At 43.1% G+C, this 22,697-nt stretch overlaps 1 protein-coding gene across 1 annotated transcript in view; it reads left to right on the top strand.

Moving 5' to 3' along the window:
- The window catches only part of LOC144458429 (uncharacterized), a 47,770-nt gene that overhangs the window by 6,522 nt on the left and 18,551 nt on the right, over nt 1-22,697 (top strand). The window contains 9 exon segments of the mRNA XM_078160903.1: nt 1,800-1,878; nt 2,022-2,250; nt 2,412-4,215; nt 4,312-4,485; nt 8,431-8,604; nt 8,969-9,142; nt 9,899-9,945; nt 10,068-10,579; nt 10,581-10,697. Coding sequence (XP_078017029.1) covers nt 1,800-1,878; nt 2,022-2,250; nt 2,412-4,215; nt 4,312-4,485; nt 8,431-8,604; nt 8,969-9,142; nt 9,899-9,945; nt 10,068-10,579; nt 10,581-10,697 — 3,310 coding nt within the window.

Below are 22,697 nucleotides of genomic sequence, written 5' to 3'. Positions count from 1 at the left end.
CTGCCAGAACTTCCTTGAGGCCAACTGAAAGTCCTTCTCCATAGCCTCCCCGAACTCCTCCCACACCTGGGTTTTTGCTTCAGCGACCACTACAGCTGCAGCCCTTCTGGCCAACCGGTACCTGTCTGCTGTTTCAGGAGACCCCTGGGCCAGCCAGACCCGAAAGGCCTCCGTCTTCAGCCTGACGGCCTCCCTCACGGTGGTGTCCACCAGCGGGTTCTTCAGTTGCCACCCCGATAGGCACCGACAAACTTCTGACCGCAGCTCCTAGCAGCCGCCTCCACAATGGACGCTTTGAACATGGCTCACTCAGACTTCATGTCCCCAACCTACCCGGGGATGCACAAGAAATTCTCCCGGAGGTGGGAGTTGAAGACCCCACGAACAGGGTCATAAGCTAGACGTTCCCAGTTCACCCTCACTACACATTTGGGTTTACCACGTCTGTCCGGCAGCTTCCCCCGCCATCTTATCCAACTCACCACCAGGTGGTGATCAGTTGACAGCTCTGCTCCTCTCTTCACCCAAATGTCCAAGACACACGGCCGCAGATCTGCAGATACGACCACAAGATCGATCATTGATCTTTGGCCTAGGGTGTTCTGGTACCAGGTACACTTATGAACCTCCCTGTACTCGAACATGGTGTTCGTTATGGCCAGTCCATGACTCGCACAGAAGTCCAATAACAAAGCACCACTTCGGTTCAGATCAGGCAGGCCGTTCCTCCCAATCACCCCCTTCCAGGATTCTCCGTCATTGCCTACGTGAGCGTTGAATTCCCCCAGGAGAACCATGGAGTCCCCAGCTGGCACCCCTTGCAGGATGCCGCCAGGAGACTCCAAGAGGGCCAGGTACTCCACACTGCCGTTTGGTGCATAAGCACAAACAAGAGTCAGAGACCTTCTCTTTGCGACCTGCAGTTGCATCGAGATGACCCTCTCGTTCTCTGGGGAGAACCCCAACATGGCGGTGCTCAGCTGGGGGCTTGCGAGTATTCCCACACCCGCCCAGCGCCTTTCACCCTGAGCAACTCGAGAAAAAGCAAGAGTCCAGCCCCTCTCCAGAAGTTTGGTTCCAGAACCAGTGCTGTGCGTGGAGGTGAACCCAACTATATCTAGTCAGTACCGCTCCACCTCCCGCACCAGCTGCGGCTCCTTCCCCACCAAAGAGGCGACACTCCACATTCCAAAAGCCAGTCTGCGACGCCAGGAAGAAAGAAAATATTTTTTGCATCGAGTCTTTGAGTGTGCACTTGACATCTTTTTTCAAATTTGTATTGCTGAGGGACCCAGGGAAGTGCAGTGTGGAGTGTGACCACTTGAGATCTATAGGACACATTTATTAATAGAGCGTTATTAGCACATTATACTGTATTGTGAAGTGACCCCACTTAACTGTTACACCGGTGAACGGCATGCTGGGTACAGCTTACTCTCCATCACTTGCTATAGCACATTCAAGAACGGATAAAGAAACACTTTATGGGATCTTACCCTGCAGCAAATTCAAACATTTCAAGCATCAGTGATGTAACTTTTGGAATTAACGCTTTTGCTCCCAGATGTGGCCTTCTCCAAAATAGATAGCTGTTAGCAAATGATGTGCACACTCTAGCATTGTTAGGGCGAACAAGTATGTCATGACGGGTGTATTGTTCAGGACCCAAATGAACGGTTTTGAGTGTTAAGTTGTTTGGATGAGCGGTTCTTGGGAAGTTGCAAGCAGCAATACCAGAGGCCAAACTGTTGGCTCGTTCCAAACAGGCACTGCACTAATTCTTCCTAATTCCTCCACAGAGTGGACCAGGAGAGCTCAGAGGTTCCCAGTGGTCAGTCTGCCCAGCAGCATCAAACACACCTGGACTCCATATTTATGGTCTGTACATGTACAACAACTACTTTGACATCTATTCTGTTCACAATCATCTCCATGCTGCACTTTTTACACCAGTGGATTGTCAGTGTGTCCAACATGGATCTGATGTTTGAGTGTGTCATTCATATAATATTCTGTTCCAGCTGCTGGAGGAGAACATCCTCACTTTTGTGAAGAACGAGCTGAAGAAGATCCAGAAGTCTCTGAGCTCACATTCCCCAGAATGCTTAGAGAGTCAGAGGGAGGATGAGGAGGTGTTGGATGGTGAGGATGAAGAGCAGAGGAGGAGCAGCAGAGGGGCATTTCTGAAGATCACACTGAACTTCCTGAGGAGAATGAAGCAGGAGGAGCTGGCTGACTGTCTGCAGAGCAGTAAGAGGATTTCTATAAAGATTTAACATGATGGATAAATGGGACGTTTACTAATGTCTCAAGAGACAGACCAAAATATATTCATGTACTCATTCTTTGAGGAAATGACATGTTGAAATATTTTCTTTGTCTTACTGATCTTCTTTGTTGTGTTCATTCAGGACATCTTGCTGCAGTCTGTCAGCGTAAACTGAAATCTAACCTGCAGAAGAAGTTCCAGTGTGTGTTTGAGGGGATCGCTAAAGCAGGAAACCCAACCCTTCTGAATCAGATCTACACAGAGCTCTACATCACAGAGGGAGGGACTGCAGAGGTCAATGATGAACATGAGGTCAGACAGATTGAAACAGCATCCAGGAAACCACACAGACCAGAAACAACCATCAGACAAGAAGACGTCTTTAAAGCCTCACCTGGAAGAGATGAACCAATCAGAACAGTGATGACAAAGGGAGTGGCTGGCATTGGGAAAACAGTCTTAACACAGAAGTTCACTCTGGACTGGGCTGAAGACAAAGCCAACCAGGACATACAGTTGACATTTCCATTCACTTTCAGAGAGCTGAATGTGCTGAAAGAGAAAAAGTACAGCTTGGTGGAACTTGTTCATCACTTCTTTACTGAAACCAAAGAAGCAGGAATCTGCAGGTTTGAAGAGTTCCAGGTTGTGTTCATCTTTGACGGTCTGGATGAGTGTCGACTTCCTCTGGACTTCCACAACAATGAGATCCTGACTGATGTTACAGAGTCCACCTCAGTGGATGTGCTGCTGACAAACCTCATCAGGGGGAAACTGCTTCCCTCTGCTCGCCTCTGGATAACCACACGACCTGCAGCAGCCAATCAGATCCCTCCTGACTGTGTTGGCATGGTGACAGAGATCAGAGGGTTCACTGACCCACAGAAGGAGGAGTACTTCAGGAAGAGATACAGAGATGAGGAGCAGGCCAGCAGAATCATCTCCCACATCAAGACATCACGAAGCCTCCACATCATGTGTCACATCCCAGTCTTCTGCTGGATCACTGCTACAGTTCTGGAGGATGTGATGAAGAGCAGAGAGGAAGGAGAGCTGCCCAAGACCCTGACTGAGATGTACATCCACTTCCTGGTGGTTCAGACCAAAGTGAAGAACATCAAGTATGATGGAGGAGCTGAGACAGATCATCACTGGAATAAAAGGAGCAGGGAAATGACTGAGTCTCTGGGAAAACTGGCTTTTGATCAGCTGCAGAAAGGCAACCTGATCTTCTATGAATCAGACCTGACAGAGTGTGGCATCGATATCAGAGCAGCCTCAGTGTACTCAGGAGTGTTCACACAGATCTTTAAAGAGGAGAGAGGACTGTACCAGGACAAGGTGTTCTGCTTCGTCCATCTGAGTGTTCAGGAGTTTCTGGCTGCTCTTCATGTCCATCTGACCTTCATCAACTCTGGAGTCAATCTGATGGAAGAACAACAAACAACATTTCTGTGGTCTAAAGTCTTCAAAGACAAACAGAATCTGAAGTATCTCCACCAGAGTGCTGTGGACAAGGCCTTACAGAGTCCAAATGGACACCTGGACTTGTTCCTCCGCTTCCTCCTGGGTCTCTCACTGCAGACCAATCAGAGACACCTACAAGGTCTGCTGAGACAGACAGGAAGTAGCTCACAGACCAATCAGGAAACAGTCCAGTACATCAAGAAGAAGATCAACCAGGATCTGTCTGCAGAGAGAAGCATCAATCTGTTCCACTGTCTGAATGAACTGAATGATCGTTCTCTAGTGGAGGAGATCCAACAGTCCCTGAGTTCAGGAAGTCTCTCCACAGATAAACTGTCTCCTGCTCAGTGGTCAGCTCTGGTCTTCATCTTACTGTCATCAGAAGAAGATCTGGACGTGTTTGACCTGAAGAAATACTCTGCTTCAGAGGAGGCTCTTCTGAGGCTGCTGCCAGTGGTCAAAGCCTCCAACAAAGCTCTGTGAGTACAGAGACAGTTGGATTCATATATCATAACTTTAATGCTCTGTTGTCTTTTCATGAATTGCTTGTGTTTTCTCCATTATTGTCTCTATAGACTGAGTGGTTGTAACCTTTCAAAGAGAAGCTGTGAAGCTCTGTCCTCAGTTCTCAGCTCCCAGTCCTCCAGTCTGAGACACTTGTACCTGAGTAACAACGACCTGAAGGCTTCAGGAGTGAAGCTTCTGTCTGATGGACTGAAGAGTTCACACTGTACACTGGAAACTCTCAGGTCAGATCAAGCTGCAGACCATCTGAAATGATTTCACATATTTCTCTAAACTCCATACAGTTTAAACATTCTCTCTCATGTCAACATTTCTGAATCTGACAAATGTTCAATCAGGATTTGAAACTTCACAGTTCAGAAACTCTTTTCTGGTTCAATTCCACCTACTGAACAACATACAGATATGAACTCTGGCTGATATAGAAAAGACCATTATGCTTTCATATCATGTCATGTTTTACTGAACAAATTTAAAGTATTCTTGTTAAAATGCAGGTCTGTTTACTGTGAGCTTAAGTGCTAACTGAGGGTGCTTTTCACAGCAATATAGCACGATGAGCAGCGCTAAAATCAACCTGCGTGGTTGTCCCTCCATTGTGACATTAGAAAGTGTCACATTTATCTTGCAAGTGTACTCAGCATACCGTACACACAACGCCACTCACACATGCACGACTGTTTACGTGCTACACCCCCTCCTCAGTGCCTGCCTCTTCTTCTATGGAGCATTTTGTAGACATTGCCTCCTGCAGCTCCCCTTACAGGCTCCAGCTGCCACTAACCTCTACAGACAATCCCTCCTGCTTTCCTATTGCCCAAACTACTGGGCTTGTCTCTACTGTCCCACAAACTCCCACCTTCATACCTGTAGTAATGAACAACAGACATCACAAACGTCAAAACCACACAACCCACAACTTCCGGTATCTGCAACCACTGTCAAAATCATCTGTCTGCAAAGCTGGTCCCAAGTCTCTTAAGCTGGCATTGTTGAATGCTCGCTCGATCAATAACAAATCATTCACTCTGAATGATTTTTTCATCGCTAGAGATTTAGATTTCATGTTTTTCACCGAGACCTGGCAAAGGGATGAAGATTATGTGTCCATGAAGGAGCTATGCCCGCCTGATTGCGCATTCATATGTGCCCCAAGGACCACTGGCCGCGGTGGTGGCCTTGCTTTGTTGTACAAAGACAGTTTCTCCTCGAGGAGAGTAAATTGTGGTTACCTCATTTGAACTGCTTATTTCTAAAGTTGGCCACTCGAACCCATTTTATTGTATTTTAATTTATCGCCCTCCTGGTATTAATGGCGCCTTTCTGGCTGAATTCAGTGACTTTTTGGCTTCCATCACTAAATTTCAAAGAATCTTAATGCTTGGGGATTTTAATGTGCCTGTAAATGACACCACAAACTCCTTTGCTAATAATTTTATAAATCTCACCGAATCTTTTCATTTTGTGCAACATGTCAATGGCCCGACACACATTAAGGGAAGCACGCTGGACCTTGTTTTTACACTTGGTTTGGACATTGATTGTATCGTCTCTGAGGAGCTGCCCGTCACTGATCACAACTGCATCCTGTTTAATTTGTCTATTATTTCTGATTGTTCAACCAGCAAGCGTACAAAACTCTCCCGTATGTTAAATAACCTCTCTGCTGAGAAATTCTCACCTGCTTTTAACAGTGTGGTGCAGCCTTTTAGTATTAATGTTGACGTTGACTCCCAAGTTTTAACTTTTAACTCACACTGCTCTGCTATTCTTGATAAGATTGCTCCTTTAAAGCCTCGAACTATCCCCGCAGCTAATCCCACTCCCTGGCTGAACAACGACATCCGTTGCCTTCATCGTAAATGTCGGAGAGCTGAGCACTTGTGGAAATCAAGCAAGCTTCATGTACATCGTCTTTATTTTAAAGAACTGTTAGCTGAATTCAATTCTGTTGTTAGGGTAGCCAGAGCCTCTTATTTTAAAAATCTCATCATCTCCAACAAGAGAAATCCCAGGGTCATTTTTGAGACTATAAGTAGCATTACTGGTGCGCAACCGCCTGCTCTACCTGTGTCCTCTGATGAGGACTGTAGCAATTTTTTAATGTATTTTGTGAATAAGGTTGCCAGTGTCAAGGCCAGTATAACACCCTCCTCCGCCTCCCTTCCTGATCCTCCCAAACAACAGTCAATTATTGACAATTTCTCACCTGTCTCCTTACAAGACTTAGCAGATCTTGTGTGCACTATGAAGATCTCTTCTAGTCCGCTGGATATCCTGCCCACAACTTTGCTGAAAAATGTTTTCAGCATTATTGGTCCATCTCTGCTCTCCATAATCAAGAGCTCACTGGTTTCTGGTCGTGTCCCGTCCCATTTCAAGCAAGCGGTTGTTCAGCCGCTTCTCAAAAAGCCCAATCTGGACCCCGATGTTCTTAGTAACTACCGGCCCATTTCCAAGTTGCCCTTTGTATCTAAGATTCTAGAAAAAGCAGTTGCAAACCAGTTAGTGACAGTGTTGAACAGTTACAATATCTTAGATAAATTTCAGTCTGGTTATCGTCAGTTACATTCCACAGAAACTGCTCTTCTCCGGGTCTCCAATGACATCATGATGGCCTCCGATGCCGGTAAATCCACTATCCTGGTTCTGCTTGATCTCAGTGCAGCCTTTGACACTGTTGATCACCACATCCTTTTAGACAGGCTGAGGGACAGGGTAGGCATCACAGGGACCGCTCTTCATTGATTTAAATCCTATCTGTCTGATCGATCCTTTTCTGTGGCTGTTGGCCCTCAAAAATCAGAGTTTGCCCCCCTTTCGTGCGGGGTGCCCCAAGGTTCAGTGCTTGGGCCCATCCTCTTTACGCTATACATGCTCCCTCTCAGAGATGTCATCAGCAATTTTGAAGGTATCTCATACCATATGTATGCAGATGACCTCCAGTTATAATTTTCTTTTAACCCTGATAGGACTGATGGAATTGACTCACTGTACGATTGTATAAATGTAATTAAAGACTGGATGGCTACTAACTCCCTTCAGTTGAATGCAGCTAAAACTGAGATTTTAATTATTGCACCTGACGCCTCAGCATCTAAAGTGGCCAGCTGCTTAGGGTCCCTCAGTGCAAATGTGCGCCCCACGTTGAGAAACCTTGGGGTCACATTTGATCAGGCCATGCTCTTTGACGACCACATCAAAACTGTCACTCGCTCCTGCTTTTTCCACCTCAAAAACATTTCCAAACTCAGATCCTTGTTAACTTATTCCGAGCTAGAAATGATCATCCATGCTTTTATTTCCTCACGTCTGGATTACTGCAATTCTCTTTTCACCTGTCTAAATAAAACTTCATTAGAGCGCCTCCAGCTGGTCCAGAACGCCGCCGCCAGGCTTCTGTCCAGATCTCATACGTTCACTCACATCACTCCAGTCCTGGCATCCCTGCACTGGCTCCCTGTTAATTTCAGGATCCAGCACAAGATTTTAACCATCACTTACAGAGCCCTCCATGGTCAAGCACCTGCATACTTGACGGATCTGGTGTCCTTTCACTGTCCTGTCAGGTCACTGCGGTCCGCTGAAGGCCACCTACTTACTGTCCCTCACACAAGATTAAAGACGAAAGGTGATAGAGCCTTTAAGGCTGTTGCACCGAAATGGTGGAATGCACTACCTCATGAGCTGAGAGCGGCCTCTTCTGTGGACATGTTTAAAAAGCAGTTAAAAACACATCTGTTTAGGCTTGCGTTCCATTAATTGTCCATTGTATCATCTCTGTATTTCGCTGAACTTTTTATTTGTTTTTGTGTATTTTGCATTGTTTCTGTTTTTGTATTTTTTGTATTTTATCTTGTGAAGCACTTTGTGAGTCCTCTCTGTGAGAAGTGCTATATAAATAGAATTTACTTACTTACTCTTCTTCAACATTTTGTTTACTTCCTGGATTTTTCCCACAATGAAAATCTGACCAATCAAGAGCAGCTTTCTGATGCAGGCATTTGATCTCTAGGCAATTATGCAACTTTGTAGCAACATTAGTCCCTGATTCAGACCAAGGAGACGACTCTAGGTCTGAAAGCACCCTGACACTTATCAATCAAAGAGGATTACATTTTAACACAAATTAGTTTTTTTTTCCTTCTTGTTGATTGTTGTCTCTGTAGGCTGAGTGTCTGTGAAATCTCAGAGAAAAGCTGTGAAGCTCTGTCCTCAGTTCTCAGCTCCCAGTCCTCCAGTCTGAGACACCTGGACCTGAGTAACAACGACCTGAAGGATTCAGGAGTGAAGCTTCTGTCTGATGGACTGAAGAGTTCACACTGTACACTGGAAACTCTCAGGTCAGGATTCATCAACATGTTCAACTGATGGCCACTTAAATCCTGATTTACATTAGTTGATAAACTCATAACCATCACAGGATTGTCTCTGCTGATATGATTTCAAACCAGTTGTGTTTTGTGTTTCAGTCTCTTTCCATCAACATGTTTTATCTTGTTTTTTTCTCTGTTGTTGGAACTTGAAATATCAGAGAGGAATCAGTAATGTTGTCAGATAGTTGGTGGACATTAGTGGGTGTTTGGTTGGGACTAGAAAAAAGTCAGTAATAATGTTGATGTAACCCCACAGTAGGCGACAGTATGGCAGTACTGTGGTACCCACCCTCACATTATGTGACATGTGTGTTGTTTTGTGTGTTTGCAGTGTGTCAGGCTGTCTGATCACAGAGGAAGGCTGTGCTTCTCTGGCCTCAGCTCTGAGCTCCAACCCCTCCCATCTGAGAGAGCTGGACCTGAGCTACAATCATCCAGGAGACTCAGGGGTGAAGCTGCTGTCGGCTGGACTGAAGGATCCACACTGGAGACTGGACACTCTCAGGTATGAAGAGGCCTGCTGCAGCCACACACACTCAGTCTGATAGAGAAGGTAGAGCTGGAAACTTTGTCTCTGTCACACTGTCAGCCTGGCTCATATGACCCTGACACACCAAGCTGACCTCAAACAACCACAGCTGATAAACACTGACTCATCAAACTGTTTGTGTCTCACATCAGACCATCAATACAGACACAAGTAGTCAGGGAACAGTAGCCAGGATGGGCCAAAACAGGGAGGGAAGGTGATGAAATGTTTCTGGAGCCTTGTCTTGTTTCAACATTCAACCTCCTCCATCAGAGGTTGTGTCTCCTTTACTTGTGACAGACAACAGTCATTATGACACAAACAAAGGAGGTCACTCATCAGGAGTAAAACAGGTGGTTTGTGTCATAATGACTGTTGTCTGTCACAACAGTCAACAGTCAACAGTCATTATGACACAAACAAAGGAGATCACTCATCAGGAGTAAAACAGGTGGTTTCAAAGCTCCAATAATCAATACTTGTATATTGACAATGGATCAGCTGACTGTAATGGTCAAGTGTTGTGTGGTGGTGATGAACCCACAGTAAACTGTTGAAACACCACCTGCTCAGGTACACTGAACTAAAACAATATCAGCTGATTAATAATAAGTGATGAACATGTCAGTCCATGTGGAGACAATAACAAAGCTGTGTGTATGAGAGTGATGTAATGTCCATGTTTCCATGGTGAAAGAGGAAGTGCTGCTCTGACCCCCCTCCTCCTTTCAGGGTGGAGCCTGCTGGAGTCCGATGGTTGACACCAGGTCTGAGGAAGTGTAAGTGTGTTTTTCATTTCATCTTCAAACTGTGACATCACTCATTCAAATCTCTGATGTCATCATCAGAGTGATGACAGATGAATAACTGCAGCTGTATTGTGTCTTCTTCTCTCCATCAGATTCCTGTGAACTCACAATCGACACAAACACAGTGAACAGAGAGATCAAACTGTCTGACAACAACAGGAAGGTGACACATGTGGAGGAGGATCAGTCATATCCTGATCATCCAGACAGATTTGACATTTGGCCCCAGCTGCTGTGTAGAACTGGTCTGACTGGTCGCTGTTACTGGGAGGTCGAGTGGAGAGGAAGAGTTTATATATCAGTGAGTTACAGAGGAATCAGGAGGAGAGGAGGCAGTGATGACTGTGCGTTTGGATGGAATGATCCGTCCTGGAGTCTGAGCTGCTCTGATGGTGGTTATACTGTCTGGCACAAAAACAGAGTAACATCTTCCTCCTCCTCTTCCTCCTCTGGTAGAGTAGCAGTGTATGTGGACTGTCCTGCTGGCACTCTGTCCTTCTTCAGAGTCTCCTCTGACACACTGATCCACCTCCACACCTTCAACACCACATTCACTGAACTTCTTTATCCTGGGTTTGGGTTTGCAGTCTGGTCACCTGGTTCCTCAGTGTCTCTGTGTTCTCTGTAGGAGGGAGAGTCTCCTCCTGTTAGAGAAACTTTCTCACTGCTTAACAGATATGTTGGGATTCACAGGACCACAGATGATTTATCATTTGGTAAAATCATCACTGGACATTTAAAGGCTTTTTCCTCTGCATGCTCTTTGTTCTCCAAACAAAGACAGCTATTTGACACCCATCTCCAGGAGGTCTCACCTCACACCTCAGTGAGACACAAGTCTCACAACTTGATTGGACAGGACTTTTACAGTGACATGCCCTTCTGTGATGTCACCAAACCCTGTAGAAGGTCTGCTCCCTCCAAGCCTTCACTCTCTTGCTCCAGCTGCTGAGCAGCTCACACGTTTTTCCGGCTGGGCCTGGACCAGCACAGAGGCCCAGACCCTTGCTCCATAGCCCAAACCACTAAAGGGAGGGCAATTGATCATAGACTCTCTTGCAAACACAAGGTTTGCAACTAGTGTTCCAGCAACGAAGAGAACCAAGTGAGTTAGCACCCAGCGTCTGACTCTGCTAAACCCTGAGTGACCAGCTTCCTCGGAGTTTCACCTTTGGAACAAAGGACACCACAACAACTGCAGCTGAAACCACAGCTCTTCCCAGCCTTCTTCTGCCGGCTAACAAAGCAGCACACCACCAAGTGACTCTTTCTCCCATCCATTCAAGGATCGGTAACGTAACAACTGGGCATAGCTTATCACAGCTTTACAGGCTAAGCAAGACTGTTTAACTTGTTGTACATGATTTGATGCTGTTCACTGAGAATTGTCGTGATTTTTTGTAGTTAGGTCATTGATTAGTTGGCTTCGCCAAATCTAAGTGTTTAGTTTGCTAATACTGTTCACAACAGATTCTTGCACACAACTAAACAATCTCTGCACTAATTCAGACCGTTTGCAACACACGTCACATTCACATAGACTCATTAACAAATAGGCTTTCAACAGAGCTACACCCAAACAGGCATCTCAAAGTTCCTGCTTCTTTTCCTTTGTCTTTGTCCTGACCACACGGTCAGAGAAACACCTCCTCCGACCTGAAGCCAGCCTTGATTCAGCCATTTTGGTAGTTCTGTTGTCAGCCATTTTGTTTTGTAGGCCAAATGGCTCTTTGATCACCACACCCGCCTTTGTCTTTCTCTCTCTCTCTCTCTCTGTCTCTCTCTGTCTCGCACACACACACACACACACACACACACCAAGCTTGTATATAGTTAGTTAGAATTTGTGTGTTTTGGTTTGCTTTGCTAGTTTGTGAAGAAATATAATTCTTTGGAATCATACCTGCTGTCTGTTTAATGTTGCACAAGAGTGAATGAATAGTCAACCTCTGCTGCGTCAAGAACTCCGAAATCCTTTAGGCGTTACTGTTAATTTTGGTTGTTGTCATTAATTTAATCATTAATCAAAACTCCAAATTAAGAGTTTAGCGTATTTTAGGAGACTGATATCTTTAACTGGCTATCATTTTTCCCTTTACGGGAATGGTGCCCCACGAGGTGATTTAATGTTAATTAAGTCACATTATTTAACATGATTATTAATTATTTCCAATAGCCAATTAAATCCCGACATATTTGGTGCCGCTGTGTCAAGCCCGAATTTATGTTCCCAACAGATAGTTCAGTCTGTACAGGATCACACACAGCTGATGGTAGTTCAGAGAATGTGTGTAGGATGTGAGTTTGTCCTGAGGGTGGTGCGACAGTTAAGATCATGGACTTATAGTAGCAGCAAAGAAAATACTCTCTGCATGTGGTCTGCTCCCAGCCAGCACAAGCTCTCTCTAAATGGTAGAAGAGACCAGACACCTTCATGCTCCAGGCAGATACAAAGTTTGCAAGCTAACTTTTTGAGCAAATGAGAACAAGGCTAAGTTAGTGCCGTACTGCTAACTCTGTAAGGACAAAGAGCGACCAGGGTCCTCTGACCTGCACCACTGGAACCACAACTCTTCTAACCCAGGCTCATCTATAACAGACAACTATTGGCTAACAAGCAGAACAACAAAACAACCAACTCTTCCCTCCATTCATGGACTGGTAACATAAAAACTGGGCACAACATTAGTACAACAGTACAGGACCAGCAAGACTGTTTGACCTCTGTCAATGTATATATAATGATTTCACATTATTCACTGAGTTATTGTTGTGATATCTTTGTAGTCAGGTTATTGAGTATTTGGCTTTGCAAAAGCAAAGTTGATTTAAGGTAGGTAATGCTTCATACAGACCGTTTTTACTAACCCGGCACCTCTATGAAACTTAGATTACACGCAAACATTTTGGCTTTCAACATAACTACACTCAGAGAGGGAACTTAAAACTTCCTCTCTCACATGTCCTATTGCTTTTCTGACCGATGTGCTTAGAAGACCTCCCTCTGTGGCCATCTTTGATTTGGCCATCTTGTTTTTAGCTGGAGCTCCTACCCCTCCCCCATTTCTTCTCATCTCTGCTGCATGATGCAGCAAAGAAAAGACAAAACTCTTCTAAATCATAGTAGAGGCCAGACAAGTTACGGCTCTGGGCAGACAAAGTTTGCAAGCTAACTTTCCAAACAAGCAACTAATCATCCTTTATAACTGCTGCTGAAAATATCAATACATTGATGTGTTTGATGTCTTTAATTGTTTACATGTAACTTAAGTCCACTCTTCATTAAAAAGTGTGTATTTTGTACTTATTAAACAAACCTAATAAGAAGAAGCTACTGCCTCTGTTCTTTTTGAGGGAATTGTTGTTGGTCAGAGGTATCTAAAAAGGCTGTCATAGCATAGTGGCATATAAAGTAAATCCCGGACTGCCTTGTTGAGTCCTCAGTCTAATAGTCTGATGTTTTTTAAGGTGCAACACTCAGAGGAAAGATGGAATAACTGTCTGATGCAGTAGCTCAGGCTGTTAGAGGACTGGTTGGAAGTTCTGAGGTTGTGGGTTGAATCCTTATTAAGGCTCAGAGAATTTAAAGGCAGGTGTTCAAGGGAGAGAGTAAAAGATTGAGTGAAACACTGTGAGTGAATGTGAAGTGAGAGGTGAATAGCTCGGACCGTTAAAGGGCTGCTTGGAGAGTCTGCAGTTGAAAGGTTTATCCTTCCCTGGGGTAGTTGAATTTTAAAATCCGACACTCACATGAAAAGAATAAAGGCTGAAAGGAACACAAACAAAGCGTCACAAAGCGTCTCAAAGCTCAGGATGCTAAAGGACCAGTTGGAGATCCTGAGGTTGTCGGTTTTATCCTTATCAAGGGTCAGTGAGTTTTAAGGTTGGTGTGTTGAGTAAAAGACCCGGTGACACACAGTCCTTGGAGAATCTCAGGTTAAAGGTTCAATCCAGGGCAGGTGAATTTTTAATTCCAACACCCAAATGAAAAGGTTAAAAGGTTAAGTGAGACAGGTACTTGGTGGAATACTTGGACTGACTGTGGCAATAAGGTGCCAATGTTCCAGAGCTTGGGTTCGAAATCCTGGCTGTTTGTGGTACCTGGAGCGTTCTTAGTAGTCCTGCAGTGTCAGGGTTGGAAGGAGACCATGTCTCATACTGTGCTATGACTTTTTTAACAGTCTTTTGACATGCTATTTTATGACCCTTTTTTCTTTCAACAATACTATGACTTTTTTGACATACTGTATTGCTCCTTACCTTTTTATAGCACAAATTATAATTATTTTTTAGAACTTATTTTATATCTTTATACTAACACTAAGATGATTCTTTTATTCTATATATCTTGAAAACACAGCTGAAAAGAACTTTATAATTGTCTACTGAAAAAAATAATTTTTAATAAAATACTTTTTACTATTTTTTAGATATCTATCTCAGGGTGGTCATATTAACATTGCTCAATAGTTTGATGAGGAAATATTTTATAATGTGGTTGGGACCTTGACTTTTTTGAACAGCTTTTCAACACCTCTGTAAAACAATACAATAAAATATGATTTGTATTTGTGTTTTTATGATTATTTTTAATTAACCAAACATTGGTTTTAATGAAATACTTGTGCCACTGCCCCACAGAACACTCATTTAGAGATTTACATTTTTTAACCTAACTGTACTATGACTTCTTAAAGTTTTGTCACACCATGACTTTTTTTACATTCTCTACTAATGTAGTTTTATATCTAAGTTCGGGAACAAAAACCAGGCCTTAAACACATCCCATTTCCACCCAAAAGTATTTAAACACATTTGCCCAGGTGTGGTGCATTACCTAACAAGTTGCATTGCACCTGGCATGAGGAAGGAGGAGCTTAAAAGCCTCTGTCATTGCGTTTACACGACATCAGAGGAAATTAATTTATTGTGTCAGGCCAACTAAAAACGGACTTTTGAAAAATCCATGTAAACATGTTAGTGTTACTGAAATCATACTGGATTTCTCACAGTGGGACTAACACACCCAGATCATGTGACTCCTGCATGTATACAGTCAATCAGACCCAAACTGGCCAAGGCGCTCTGAGCATGTTCCACAGTTTCTGCCCCGGGCTTTGACCCGGAAGTCCAATAGTATTAAATGTGTAAGAGAAGAAGAAGCCGGTAGACACAGTTCATGATGTGTCAACTGAAAGAGTTATTTTGACATACATGGATCATGATGTTTAGTTCCCCTCGTTTAGGTGGAACATACGGTTACGGTCAAGTTACGGTCTTGTCAACACTAAGCTAGAGGCGCCAGTTCTTCAGGTATGAAGACAGGATGTTCATGTCTTCAGAGAGGCCCTCTTCTTCTGCTTCCCAGGATGGGTCACTGAGTAGAATGGCCAGGTCATCTGCATTGCCCTGCCATGCAGGTAGGTTGTAAATATAGATGCTGAACAGCATAGGTGCCAGCACTGAGCCCTGTGGGACACCATTCTCGAGCTCTCTCACCCTGCTGCTTTGGCCGTTACTGGTGAATAGCTGAAAGCTGTGGTTGCTCAGCATCTCCATTATGAAGCTCACCATGTACTTGTCTGGGATGGTCTCCAGAAGCTTCATGTGTAGGCCACCCAGCCAGACTGTGTCATATGCAGCTGTGAGGTCCAGGAGGGGATCCACTACAAACTGTGGACCGGCTGTCCCAAACACTAGCCACTGAATGGCGATCATGATCTTATTGACCTGGACAATGAAACACAGTTCTGGCTTGCCTCAATGGACCTGAAGGTCTAAGGACATACACGAGAAGAAGATGACATACATGGATGGGAGGCAAACACGGAAGGGCAATTATTTGGTCTGTGACGTAAAAGGTCCAATACTAACAAGCTGAAAGGGGACATATCTCCACCTATCGAAGAGGAGTCAGACATACTGCTGTCAATAAATGGATTCCTCTCCCGTGCTTGTATACTGGGACAAGGACAGTAGGCCAGTTAGATGTCCTAGTGGAGCTGTAACTGTAGCTGCACTGAACTGTCCATGGAAACATACTGACTGACAGCAGCAGAGGAGAGAGGCCTCTAGTGTAGGAACTGCTGGTCCTGCTGCCTCTCAGTCTGAGATTTTATTGTCCTGTCTGCATGATTTTTGTTAATAAATCCCATGGATCTAACTGTTTGAAAGGTGTCTTGTGTATTTATTTTGGGTCAGTGGTGGAGTTGTGTTCGCCCCACAGGGTCGCACAATGGTAGGGAGTAACAACACACCTGATGCATTTTCTTCCTCCTCGACTCAGTTCTCCCATCCCGCCCCCTGTTCTGAAGGAAGGATGTTGGACTGTAACAGCTGATTCTTAAGATGGACATTCGCCGCGGTGCATTGGTTAGAATGCATTTGACAGGACCCCAGTATTTGTTAACAGAAGTGGAAAAAGTACTGAAAAATTACGTACGTAAAAATTAAGTACCTTTACTCTGATGAAATTCTACTTAAGTACAAGTAAAGCTACCCATCTAAAAATCTACTCAAGTAAAAGTAAAACGCAGTTCGTTTAAAATGTACTTAAAGTAGAAGTTACTTAGTTACTTCCAACAACTTGATGGGGGTCACTCCTATGCAGTGCAAATATGGTCCAGGGGTCATAAATCCAATCTGAAAACCAGTTATTTTTCTATGATGAACCATAGAATTCAATTCAATTTAGGGCTGCACAATATCATTAGAGCATCACCATGGCAACGTGTTCTTGTGCAATAGTCACAGTGTGAGACTGGCAGTATCAGTTCATCATATCAATATAATATTAGTCAAAGGCAATATGCCATACTTATTTTGCTGCTTAATACTTTAGGTTGTGAAGTTCTCAGTTTCCATGACAGTTTGATTGTAAAATGTATATTTCATGCAAATACAGTCTTTCCAAATCCCAAATGTTGACTATTGCAATACATATGGCAGTATACAAAATTGTTGCGTGGTCAGTTGTGTCTAATATTGTGCAGCCCTCATTCATTTTGACTCACCAACACAACTGCTGGACTGATGATACACAGAGCAAGTTTTTTTTTTTTTTTTTTAAAGATATTTTTTTGGGGCATTTTCAGCCTTTAATGTATAGGACAGACAAGTGTGAAGGGGGGAGAGAGAGAGGAAGTGACATGCAGCAAAGGGCCGCAGGCTGGAGTCGAACCTGGGCCACTGCGGCAACAGCCTTGTACATGGGGCGCCTGCTCTACCACTAAGCCACCGACGCCCTGACAGAGCAACTTTTTGAGCAATGTTGTTGGGCATTATTCTCAGGGATGTAAACAGGAGTATGGCCACAAAGAGAGAGCTTGTCGAAGCGAAATTCTGAATATTAAAACACACTAACACTAATTTGGAAGAATAGTGTGTATTCCAAAACAGAACAAATCCATTGAGCGACAGTGTTTCCCTTATATGCAACTAGCAGCTGCTCCGCCGCCGAAATATGACCTGCTGATTTATTTTAAGTTTTTTTTTTTGCTCTTTAGAAACTACCGTTATATTATTTGGCGCTACGGACGCTTCATATCCAGGTCAATTCACAGGAGGGCTCTGTCTGATCTCTTCATAAACTAAACTTATATTATTTTGTGCGATGGACGCTTCATATAATAACATAATATACTATTTATCGTGTTATACGGTGAAAAGTTTCACTTTATAACGTGATAACTTACTATATATTGTTTACACGACAGCATGTCATTTCTGTCTCTACATGGTCACACCTTTACAATCCTCCTCTGCTCTCTGTATCTCGCACATTTAGCCGAAAACTTGTTGTTGTTTTCTGTTTTACTTAGTAACGGATGTGATTTCAAGTGTAGTGAACTACAATACTTCATTCAAAATTTAGTTAAGTAAAAGTAAAATTACAGATTTCATAAACTACTGAAAAAATTACAAATTACACAAAAAAAACTCAATTACAGTAACGTGAGTAAATGTAATTAGTTACTTTCCACCTCTGTTTGTTAACTGCACTTTATTTCCTTAATATGAAGACACAGCGATGCACAGGGCGCTCATCCACAACAAGGAACTTTGACTACATTTGTGAACCTGTGCTTCTGTACACAGAAAATGAAAGCAGAGAATTTAAGGGATATATGTCCAACAAGTAAAACTCATTTTACAATAAGTTAATAATACTTTTGGGATGTTGTGTGATATGTTGAAATAAAACGGCAGCAAGCCCCAGAGTCTTATCTTCCTTCTTTCCCCTTTGTGTCAGGTCACTTCCTGCCAAATGTCATACTTGTATGACTATTTATGTCGTCGTAGTGCCCTAATATTTGCATTTACATCATTTCACCAGAAGCATGTCCCAAAAAGGGGTTTTAGGACCCCTGAGACCAAACGGCCCCAAACTGGGGGTGCTGGTTATCAATTTATGATGGCCCAGGGTATATACAGGCTAACAGGAAGTAATGATGAAACAAAGGTGGCAGAAAACATCATGAGGGCTGGACCTGGCTCCTGGCCTAATACATATTTAGAACTCAACAAACTATCTTACTCAATTCAACCTGAACAACAAAGGTTGAAACATTTAGAAAGGTTGCCAAAATCAAACAGACACACCAACACAATATTTCAAAGCAACAGGCAGCAATTCAGGCTGTGAGACAGCACCAATGAATATTCAACTGTCAAGTCAATCAAACTCCCCTTGTTAACCCTGTTATATTGGTAAAGCGCCCTCTAGTGGCGGAATCCACCATGACTTGGCACACACCTGTAGCGCAGCCACCTTCAAAAACACACTCTAAATGAACCCAGAATCAATGAAACAATGAATCTCCCGAAAGGAGCAAACCACCAACAGGGAAACTAAAAACATGCAGACACTCATATCACTTATTCCTACAATTATACAAAGGAGATTTGGGGAGAAATTGCTTTTACAATCAGCATTAAAAACGGCAACACAGCACACATTGTACATAAATAGCAAAATGCAGTGAAAGACACATTTCACTTCAACCAAACTGTGACAGAGGAATAATCATTCTGCACTTACTTTATCATGGACGCACATGAAGACAAATAAAGTCCACACATTGATGAGACAGAGTGCAGTTAGGAGTCCAGAAATACCTGTGTGTCTTCCTACTAGAAAAAGTCCCACAATGCTCTGTGGCTATGACGTCATATTTCTGGGCCTTTTTTACACCTTCAGTCCCTTTTTGCATTTTATATCTTCCTCCTCTCTTTTGTCTGCAAACAGGAACCACCGTTCAAACATGCACAGCTCTGCCTTTATTTGCTTTAAACATAACATACTGTGAGTTGTTCTGACACACTGTAGTGTGACTTTTTAACAGGTGTTTCAACATGGTTTATTATGAACTTGTTGTAACATTATTTTGAGTCTTTCTGACACACTATACTGTGACTCTGTGACTTGTGTGGACGTCACATTTTAGCACTTATTTAATATTTCATTGAGCACTTTTCAATCTGCACAGTGAAGGATTGCTCCCCCCTGATCTTCATCAAATTATTTCCAAATTATATGAATTTAGTGGGAGGATCCACCTGCAACGTGTTCTGCTATACCTCAAAGAGAATATTATTTTCATTATTATTATTATTTTAATTTATACAAACTGACGTAAGGAATCTTTTTCGTCATCTTTTTCCCCATTGTCCAATGGGATGATTTGAGAGGCGGGGCTTCTGTGGTGGTCATGACAACAAGTTTACAGTTGGTAAACAATGGAGGAGAAACTGGTGGTAGTGGTTGCTGGATACCCAGAGCTATACGGCCTGATGATAGACAGCAGGTTGTCAAACTGCCCCTGAGTCGTCCTAAAATCTGCCTGTAAACGTCCATGATGGAGGAGAAGCTCCTGGACCAACTGGTGGTACTCCCCATGATCCAGCCTCTTTTTTAGGGTCTCATGTACCCACACAGATCTCTGTTTATCTGCTGACAGCCTCTCACCCTCAACCAGAGCTACAGACAGCACCCTCTGCCTCAACATGGCAGCAGCTACACACTGATTACTGCAGGATACATACAATAAAATAAACTAAGCGGCATACAATTAAAAAAAGGCAGTGTGGTGCCTCCAGTTTTTCAATCTGCCAAACACTTTATGTGTGATCGGGGCCTTAAAGGGGTTTTTGGGGGAGTTTCCTTATCTGCTGTGAGGGTCTGAGGACAGAAGGTGTCGTATGTCGTACAGATTGTAAAGTCCCCTGACACAAAGTGTGATTTGTGATACTGGGATATATACGTGACATTGACTTGATGTGATTTGAAGAACACAATACAAAGAATAGCACAAAAACAAATGTAACTAGGAACATAAAAGTCAAAAAGCATGTCTTTTTAAGAGCAGCCATACAAGTGTGTAAACTGCAGTTCTATTAAACACACCTGGACCACAAACTGCAAAATATTCATCAAGCTTAACGGGACACCAGAGGAGGCCAAAGTGTTGATGGTAAGAAGTATGGAGGAGCTGGACAAATACTGATGATCAATATGAGCTGGACTGGAAGGTAACAAACCTCTTTACACACAACCATGACACACACTGAAAGAAATCACTCATCCACATCTGGAGGCAACAGTAGCACAACTCAGAGGATCAGTGAACATGACAACCCGGAACTGCAAACACTTCAATACACTGATCACAATATACTGGATATGGACAACTACTTCTTCAACTCCATCAATAATAACTGCTGCTATTACACTGATGAACAATATAACCGCATCAATAAAGATGGTAGATGATCAAATACACACATTAACAGCAGGAGTCTATATGCAAATGTTACAAACATCAAGGATTACCTGAGTCAATTTACACACTTATTCAACATCATTGCAATATCTGAAACATGGATCAACATGGAAAAAGGGGTGGACTTTGAGCTGGAGGGGTTTGAGTTTATGCACATGGATCGGCAGAATAAAGGTGGAGGGGGAGTTGCAATCTATGTGGACAGAAATCTGAACTTCAGGGTGTTGGACAATATGTCAGCTGTTGTTAACAACACGCTTGAATGCAAATCAATTGAAATATACAAAGAAAAATAAATCTGTAACTATTAGCTGCATATACAGGACAGGTTCCAGTATTGAACTGTTCAAGGACTGGATGGAGGAAATGTTTGCAAAAAAAGTCATAAAACAATTTTCATCTGTGGAGACTTCAATATCGACCTGCTTCATCCAAATAAACACAAAATGACTGATGATTTCATTCATACAATAAACAGTATGAACTTATATCCAAAAATCACCAGACCCACCCGGATAACTTCCCACTGTGCCACGCTAATCAACAATATATTCACAACTGACATGATGAACAACACAATAAGTGGACTATTAATCAGTGATATCAGTGACCATTTGCCAATTTTTACAGTATTTGACAGCAGCTACAAGACGAATCAACCTGACGACAAAACAGTACACAGAAGAGTGAGAACAGAGGAATCAATAATAGCATTCAAAAATGACTTCATAGCACAAAACTGGGACACGATATACAACAGCAATGACATCAATTGTGCAAGTGAGGAATTCTTTAGAATATTTAGAAGATTATAGGATAAAAATCATGAGAATGGGAGGAGGAATTTCTTAGACAGTTTTAAATAATTAATTTAAGCATATGGACATGTAGGTTTTCATCTTTTGACACCAAACATTCTTGAGTTTGTTTGAGACTGTAAAGTCAGTGTGAGGAAAACAAGTGTGTGTGTTTGATCTAAAATATTTTACAAAGTAGAAAGACGGAACTCTTACATTTGTACATTGTTTCCTCCATTGTGATGTTGCGCTTCCTGCTAGTGATGTTTTTAACAGAGCGGATTCTGTGCTATGATTAGCCTTAAAACCAGATTGAAACTTTTCCAGGATGTAGTTATGATGTAGGTAGGGCAGAAACTGGTTGAGGATGACCTTTTCAAGAACTTTTGACAGAAATGGGAGTTTAGAAATAGGTCTAGGGCAGTGTGATATTCATGTTTGGTTTCTTCAGGAGGGGCTGGACAAGTGCAACGCCTGAAGCAGGTTGCGAGGGTTCCGGTGATGATGGAGCTGGTGATGATGGAGAGGATGGTTGGACCAGTGATGTCAAAGACGTGAGCAGTGGAAATGATGTCAAGAGAGCAGGTTGCTGTTTCCATGCTGGTGACGGTGTGTGTAAGGGTGGATAGAGAGATGGGTTGGAAGAAGTCCAGTTTGGATGAACAGGCCAGGGAGACAGCTGTGTCACGGGTGGGGGGATGGATGTCTTTCCTGATGGCTTTCACTTTATTGATGAAAAAGTTTAAAAATTCCTCACATTTGGCAGGGGACACATCAAGGCTGGTGTTGGGAGGAGGACAAATGACAGAGTTTATGGTGTTGAATAGGACCTTTGGATTATAGAAGTTATTGGATATTAAATTTGAGAAATATGTGATTCTTGTCAACTTGACTGCTTCCTGATATTTGTGTAGGTGGTTTCTTAGGATCTCAAAGGAGATTTGCAGCTTGTCCTTTTTCAATTTTCTTTCTGCCTTTCTGCATGATTGCCTGAGAGCACGGATGTTGTTGTTGATAAGCCAGGGATGAGTTTTATGTTTGGATTTTCTGAGTTTCTGAGTTGGATTTTGAGTGGAGCAACAGAGTCCAGGATGTTGACACAGGCTGAGTTGAACTGGGAGATTAATTCCTCTGTGTGCACGGA

Source organism: Epinephelus lanceolatus, chromosome 17 (genome assembly GCF_041903045.1).
Source record: "Epinephelus lanceolatus isolate andai-2023 chromosome 17, ASM4190304v1, whole genome shotgun sequence".
NCBI classification, from domain to species: Eukaryota; Metazoa; Chordata; class Actinopteri; order Perciformes; family Serranidae; genus Epinephelus; species Epinephelus lanceolatus.
This window is presented reverse-complemented; position numbering and strand designations above follow the sequence as displayed.